The sequence below is a fragment of the Marmota marmota genome, unplaced genomic scaffold (assembly GCF_001458135.2).
Source record: "Marmota marmota marmota unplaced genomic scaffold, marMar, whole genome shotgun sequence".
NCBI classification, from domain to species: Eukaryota; Metazoa; Chordata; class Mammalia; order Rodentia; family Sciuridae; genus Marmota; species Marmota marmota.
Window position 1 is genome coordinate 638,582 of NW_025999891.1, and position 7,500 is coordinate 646,081.

The 7,500-nt window shown below is 46.2% G+C and overlaps 1 protein-coding gene across 1 annotated transcript in view; it reads left to right on the plus strand.

Moving 5' to 3' along the window:
• Ccdc92b (coiled-coil domain containing 92B) overlaps positions 1-7,500 on the plus strand; it is a 30,520-nt gene that overhangs the window by 11,399 nt on the left and 11,621 nt on the right. Inside the window, 1 exon segment of the mRNA XM_015500924.2 lies at positions 3,763-3,810. Coding sequence (XP_015356410.2) covers positions 3,763-3,810 — 48 coding nt within the window.

Below are 7,500 nucleotides of genomic sequence, written 5' to 3' on the forward strand. Positions count from 1 at the left end.
AGTATATATATATATATATATATATATGCATATGTGAAGGTGGGAAAGTTGTTCACAGATAAGGTCATAGTCAACCTGGAGCAAGTGATAAAGGAGGAGACCAAGGCCCCCGTAGAGGAGGAAGCACTTCAACTCCTTGAAAGCTGACTAATAAATAGACATGGTAAGATATTATAAAGAGGGCTGGGGATATAGCTCAGTTGGTAGAGTGCTTGCTGTGCAATCACAAGGCCCTGGGATGGATCCCCACCACCACACACACACACACACACACACACACACACACACACAAAAAGACATTATAAGGAAAAGAAAAAAAAAGCTTCCAAATGAAGGCAACAGCATAGCAAAGACCAAAAGGTAGGAATCAAATGCTCATGAAAAGTTCTGTTTGACAAAACAAAATTGAGCTGAGAGGAGGCTGGTGAGAAATCCAGCTGGAGGTAGATTGTGGAAGACCTTGACAAATACCAGGATAGCTAAGGAATTTGGCCTGTTCTCTCAGGTAGTGGGGAGCCACTGAAGGTTTTTGAGCTCCATCAGCATTATGCTGCCTTAAGAAACTCAATCTGGCAGTTTCATGGAAGATGAATTGTGAGAGAGGGAGGTCAGGAGACTTATGGAAGAGCTGATGAGATGGTCCAGAAGAGAGAATGAAGAGAGATGGAAAAGGGAAGGCCAGTGAAAGGCAGGTTGAAGGAAAGGGCTTGGCACCTGATTGGATTTGTGAGTATGGTGGAGGGAGGCAAAGGACAGAACAAAATCCCAGGCTGGCTTCTACTCTTGAACCTGCAGCCTCAGCTGCCTGAGCCCCTCAGAGCCTTGCCTTTGGCCCAAATGCTCACACAGGTTTAGGCTCCCTGAGTACAGGCTTTGAACCATTGGCTACAGAATGTCTCAGCTGGGAGGACCCAATTTGTTTATTGCAGAAATGGGTAAACTGAGGTACAGAGAGAGACTCATACAATATGTTAAGGGCAGAACCAGGAAGCCTAGTCCTGTGTGCCTCTGCAGCTTTCTGGACATTCTCTACCTCCAAGATACTCACTCCTCTACCTCTCTTGCAGCCTCTGTCCATGGGAGGGTCCCCACTGCAGGGGGAAACAGGCCTAGAGAGCTTGAGGGACCTACCTGGCTTCTCACACTGAGGCACAAGCAGTAGTTAGTCCTGACTCTCAACCACCACATTCTTCTCCTGGTCCACATACAGGTCAAGCTGCCAAACTCCAAAGCAGGCTTCCTGCAATCTCCCCCCAAAGACCAGATGGCAGCAGAGACCATCCTAAGTGCAGGAATGGTCCATGAGAACTCATCCCTGCCCAATGAAACTTTGGCATTGCAATAACAGCATTAGAAGAAAATAGTAATCCTAAGACCTTACAGCACTTCTTCGAATTTCTTCTTGTTTTGCCCTAATTCCGAGAATTTGGATCCCTGGCTCCTGACACAGGCTGGATCCCAAGAAAGTATCACAGGCAGGCACAGAGAGCCCTTTGCCCTCACTACCCTTCTCAAATGGGCATGGATCGACAGACTCTTGATTATTGATTAAGAAGACAAAAATAACTCTGGACTGGCTGGAACAGCCACCGTGGGGGCTGAAATGACTGAATAAGGCCCTCCCTCCAGGGGGAAGGGCTGATGAGAAGGGGGAAGAACAAAGGAAAAGATGGGGTGGTGTTGAAGAGCATCGCAGAGGCTAGGAAGGGGATAGGAAAGGAGAGAAGCCAGGAGAGCTTCTGGAAACCTAGGCTGGCTGAGGAGGCCAGGAAACTTATGGAAGAGCTGATGAGATGGTCCAGGACAAAGGTGCTTGAGAAGGTGGTGGGTGTGTTCTGGGCTGGCTGTGCAGTCTGAAAGAGGACAAGACCTGCCCATTGCCTCCTGTGCACTCAGCAATAACTCAGCCCTGGACCAAGCCCTCTGTTTATTTTCTCTCACTTCCTCCTGGCACACAGCCCCTTAGAAGTGCTATTTTGTCCCCATATTCCAGATGAATAAACAGAGGCTCAGAATGGTGCTATTACTGGCCCAAAGTCACAGTGTATCTGACCTCACAGCATGCTCATCTGAACCATGAGGACTCTGGTCAAAAGATGGGAAGGAACATTTGCCAGATGGAGGAGTGGAGCCCAGCTGGGATTCTCTCTCCCCATCCTCCAGTCCCACGGTGAGGGGCTGAAGAGAAACCAGCCCATAGGGAGGTAGTGGCAAAGCCAAGGTCTCTTGGGCTAAGTTCCTAACCTAGTCCATGGTCCCTTGAGCTACACAAAGCTTTGAGGAGGGGCCAATTGGTCCCAAGAACCCTGCAAGCGTAGAGGCCTCAGAGTCCTCACCGGGTCCCCAGGGAAGAGGTTCAGGCTCCGGTCACAGCAAAGGCTCAGGTACCCTGGGCTCTGTCTCCTGGCAACAAGTGGTCTCTCCAGAGAAGGCTTCTCCAGCAAAGCCCCTGGTCTCTAGAAGAGCCCCCTGAGGGCAATGAGGCAGAGCAGGCAGAGAGGCCCTGGTCCAGTCTATGTAGGTACTGCTGGATGGTGGTCCCAGAGATATGCTACCTTTCCCTGCCCCCAGGATCACACCTTCCTCCTTTGGGCTCTACACTTTGTCCCTGCAGTTACACACAGGTGCTCCTGAGTGGGTCTCCTCCAACACAGGCCTCTGTGGCTTCTGGCTCCCTTCTGACTAGTTCTCTTCACTGATGCCCAGGATCCAACTCAGGACCTTGGACATGCTAAGCATGTGTTCCACCACTGAGCTACCCCCACAGCCCCTCTTCCCAGTTCTTGCATTCTGATGGTGATAGAAGAAAGAGATGGGGCTGATAAATGATATCAAGCTCAGTTGGGCTGAGAAATGTGCCACTTTGGGCACTAAAGAATGGGGACTTAGGATTAGGATGTAGCTTAGTGGTAGTGTGTTTGCCTAACATGCCCGAGACCCTGGGTTCATCCCAGCCCAGCAAAAAAAAAAAAAAAAAAGTAAAAGAAAAAATGAAAGGAAGAAAGAAAGAAAAAAACAGGAACTGGAAGGACAAGAAAAGAGGGAAAGGGTGAAAGTAGGGCCACCAGTGCACAAAAGGAAACTGTTCCAGCACCAGTGCCCTTGGGCAGCTTTTCCCATGCAGCACCCTACTGGGTCCCACCTGCTCAACGCTAAGTCAAACTCCATGCAGCTCCATCACTAGGTGGCGCTGTCCTCCTTGAAGCCCCTGGCCCCTCCCTGTGGATTATGGCAGAATGGGGCCACGGGAAGGAGCTGAGCTGATCTTCAGACAATAACAAAGGCACAACAGTACTGGCTGTGGAAATAGTAAAACACATGGTCCAGATTGATAAATAGCTACTGCCCCCTTCCAGTGCCCCTAAGAGGCTCTGGATACCGTCAGAGAAACACTAATGAGTCAAAGCCCTGAACAGTAAGAATCCTCCAGAACAGCTATTCAGTTGGCATATCAGCCCTAGGCAGGGGCAGATACTTCCCAAGTCCCCAAACAAGCCAGGCTCCTCTGTCCCACAAAGGTTGAACTAATTCCCCAACCAAGGCACAAAGCCTGAACTGGAGTTGAGCCTGCCAAGCTCAGACTGTGCCCTGGGCATGTTTCTTTCCCTTGCTGAGCTGCAGCAAAATAGGTGTAGGGGATGGTTTAGATGGTTCTAGGCATCCTTATTGCCACTTTACTGGACTATGATTCCCTGATATCTATACCTCCTCCCACATCCCTACATACACACAAATCTGATTTTCCTTTTTTATTTCCCCCAGAACTGACCCATGACCTGGAAATGAGAGAAGCCCAATCTCACCAGCAAGGTAAGAGAAGAACCACTGGTGGGGAAGGGTCATGGGACCCAACAGGTCAAGTTCCCTCCAACCCTTGGTAGGACCTATGTCTCTCCATCCCAGCCTGAACATAGGGACAGCAACCTCCTCATATTGGTGACATCCTCACCAAGAGAGCATGTCAGCCCTGCCTGCCCATTCAGAGAGTGACCTTGTACAGTAAAAAACCTGCAATACCATATGAAGCACCCTATATCCATGTCTCTGTCCAAAGTAAGAAAAGGAAAGCAGAAAGGAGATGGCTCTGTGGTTTTAATTCCACGTTTCTGGGACCCAGCTCCCCAGTTCTTCCCATCCTGTATAAGTGATCTACAGTTAATGTCCACACCCCACCAGATGCTGAGTGTCAAAATGTAACACAATGGTAGTATGGAGTCCTTGGCTTCGAGCACTTAGTCTAGATGAAAACAAAAGAGATGCACCCACACACACATTAGCAAATCTTCCACTTCACAAAAGCATAACTTAGTGCTACTGTAGCAATTGCATCAGGACATTTTTTTTCCCCAAAGCATTATTTTACTTATAATATGGGAGTTGGGTGGGGAGATAGTGTTCAATGAGCACAAGAGTTCCAGTTTTGAAAGATGAAAAAGCTCCAGAGAAAACTGAGCACAGTGTTACACACCTGTAATCCCAGACACTAAATTGCCCAGGCTTGGCCTCAAATTTGGGATCCTCTCCTGAGGCAGGAATATCCCAAATGTGAGGCCAGCCTGGGCAACTTAGTGAGATCCTGTCTCAAAATAAATAAGTAAAAGGAATAGGAATGTAGCTCCGTGGTAAAGCATTCCTGGAGTCAATCCCTAGTACCACAAAAATTAATTTAATTAATTAATTAATTTTTAAAAATTAAAGTAAAAAGGGCTGGGGATGTAGCTCAGTGGTAGGATGCCCCTGTGATTAATCCCAAGTGTGAGGGGTAAAGAGAGGGCAGAAGAGCCAGATACAGAGGCATACACCTGTAATCTCAGGAGGCTAAGGCAAGAGGACCAAAAGTTGGAGGCCAACCTAGGCAACATAGTGAGACCCTGTCTCAAAATAAAAAATAAAAAGGATTGGAGGGGTTGGGGATGTGGCTCAAGCGATAGCGCGCTTGCCTGGCATGGGTGTGGCCCGGGTTCGATCCTCAGCACCACATACAAACAAAGATGTTGTGTCCGCCAAAAATTAAAAATAAATAAATAAATATTTTTTAAAAAAAGGACTGGAGCCAAGCACAGTGACACATGCCTTTACTTCCAGATGCTCAGGAGGCTGAGGCAGGAGGATTGTGAGTTCAGAGCAATTTAGTGAGGCCCGAAGCAATTTAACGAGACCCTGTCTCTAAATAAAATATAAAAAAAGGCTGGGGATATGGCTTAGTGGTAAAGTGCCCCAGTACCAAAGAAGAAAAAAAAATTCTAGATAATCTATGGTAGCCAGGTATTTCTCTGTGTAGTCCAAACTACTCAGGAGACTGAGGCAAGAGGATCACTTGAGCCCACCAGTTCAAGGCCAACCTGGGCAACATAGGGAGATCCTGTCATTAAAAAAAGAAAAAAAGGGGCTGGAGCTGGGGCTGGAGCTCAGTGATAGAGCACTTGCCTAGCACGTGTGAGGCACTGGGTTCGATCCTTAGCATAGCATTAAAATAAACAAATAAATAATTAAAAGAAAGTTCTAGAGATCTGTTGCACAATGTGAATATATGTGATACTACTGAACTGTACACTTAAGAATAGTTAAGATGGGGATGGACACAGTGGTGCACACCTGTAATCCCAGCAGTTTGGGAGGCTGAGGCAGGAGGATCTTGAGTTCAAAGCCAGCCTCAGCAATTTAGGGAGGCCCTAAGCAACTCAGTGAGACCCAGTCTCTAAATAAAATACAAAAAAGGGCCAGGAATGTGACTCAGTAGTTAAGCACCCGTGGGTTCAATCCCTGGTGCGAAAAAAAAAAAAAAAAAAGAAATGGTTGAGATGGTAATTTTTATTTTGCTTTAACTATAATTTTTAAAAAATTAAATGTGGGGCTGGGGTTGTAGCTCAGCAGGAGAGGACTCGCCTCACAAGTGCGAGACCCTGGGTTCAATCCTCAGCACCACATAAAAATAAATAAATAAATAAGTGAAATAAAGGTGTTGTGTCCAACTACAACTAAAAAATAAATATTAAAAAAAATTAAATGTGTCAGGAGGAAGATTGCCTTAATCTTAATCACCAGATTATAGGACTTTAATCATCAGATTATAGGATCTCTAAGAACTAGGACTGGGTGTTATCCTTTGTCTGTGAAGTGCAAGACATGTTACCTGGCTTGGAGGGATTCTAAGAACTTAGCTAAAAATAAACCCAAAACTAGTTATTCTTGGCCAGAACAGTTCTTAAGGACAAACTGCCATATTGCTGAGTTGCTTATAGATTAAGAACTACATGACCAAGAATTGAAGACAAGGACAGCTGGAAGTTTAAGCTAAAATGCTAGGAGTCCTGCAAATTGCTTTGTAAATATAAAGATTAGCTGGAATCCCCTAAACATTTCTTCTCATTCTGCTCACTTCCTTAGATGGCAGCCCTGGGCAACCCTTGGTACTTAGGTCCTTAGACACCCCACACACACACATACAAAAAAAAAAAAACAGATGGACAGATCAGTGACAAGCAGCTTTCACCCTTACTGTCCTTCCTTTGAAAAGATTTTTGGGGTCACGAGCTCAAGTCACTGTACCAATGTCCTGAGGTCTTTTGTTTTTTTCTTCTCTCTCAATGAGCTTGAGAACTCTTTCTTTGTCCTATAACTTGGTGATTTTCATGTCCCAGGGTTCCCTTTTTCTTCTTCCTCCTCCTCCTATCCTCCTCTAGGGATTGAACCCAGGAGAACATTGGGCTCCATCCTCATCCTTACCTTTTTCCTTCTTACTGTTTATTTTTGAAACAGGGTCTCCCTAAGTTGCTGAGGCTCTCCTCCAACTTGCAATCCTCCAGCTTTGCCTCCCTCCTGGGAGTAGCTGGAATTATAGGCCAGCACCACCATACCCAGCCCACTGTTCCCTTTCCTCTTTCTGCTGCCTAGATCTCAACATTGACTCATATGTGCCAAGTCCCAGGATACAGTCTTCCAGGATGGAGTTCATGATCCAGGAGGCTGGGGTCTTCAATTCTAGCTGTTCATGAGATTCACCTGTGAAGACCAAAGCACTATCACTTCCAGGTCCAATCCAAGAGATTGTGATTCAAATAGGCCTTGGTAGGGCCCAGGAAGTGTTTTTTTTGTTTTTGTTTTTGTTTTTGTTTTTTTTTAGTTGTCAAAGGGTCTTTATTTATATGCGGTACTGAGAATCTAACCCTGTGCTTCACACATGCTAGACAAGCATTCTACCACTGAGCTAGAACTCCAGCTCAGGAAGTGGTATTTTTTGTTGTTGTTGTTGTTGTTGTTTATTTATATTTTTGTGTGGTGCTGAGGATCGAACTCAGTGCCTCACATGTTTGAGGCAACTGCTCTGCCACTGAGCCACAACTCCAGCCCAAGAAAGTGGTATTTTTTTAAAAGCTCTCTGAGTGTTCCAATGTTATGTCCAGGGCTGAAACCTGCTGCAGGGGCAAAAGCAAACAATACCCAAGTAAACAAAACCTGAGGATTGAACCCAGGGGTACTCTACTGAGCTACATCCCCAGA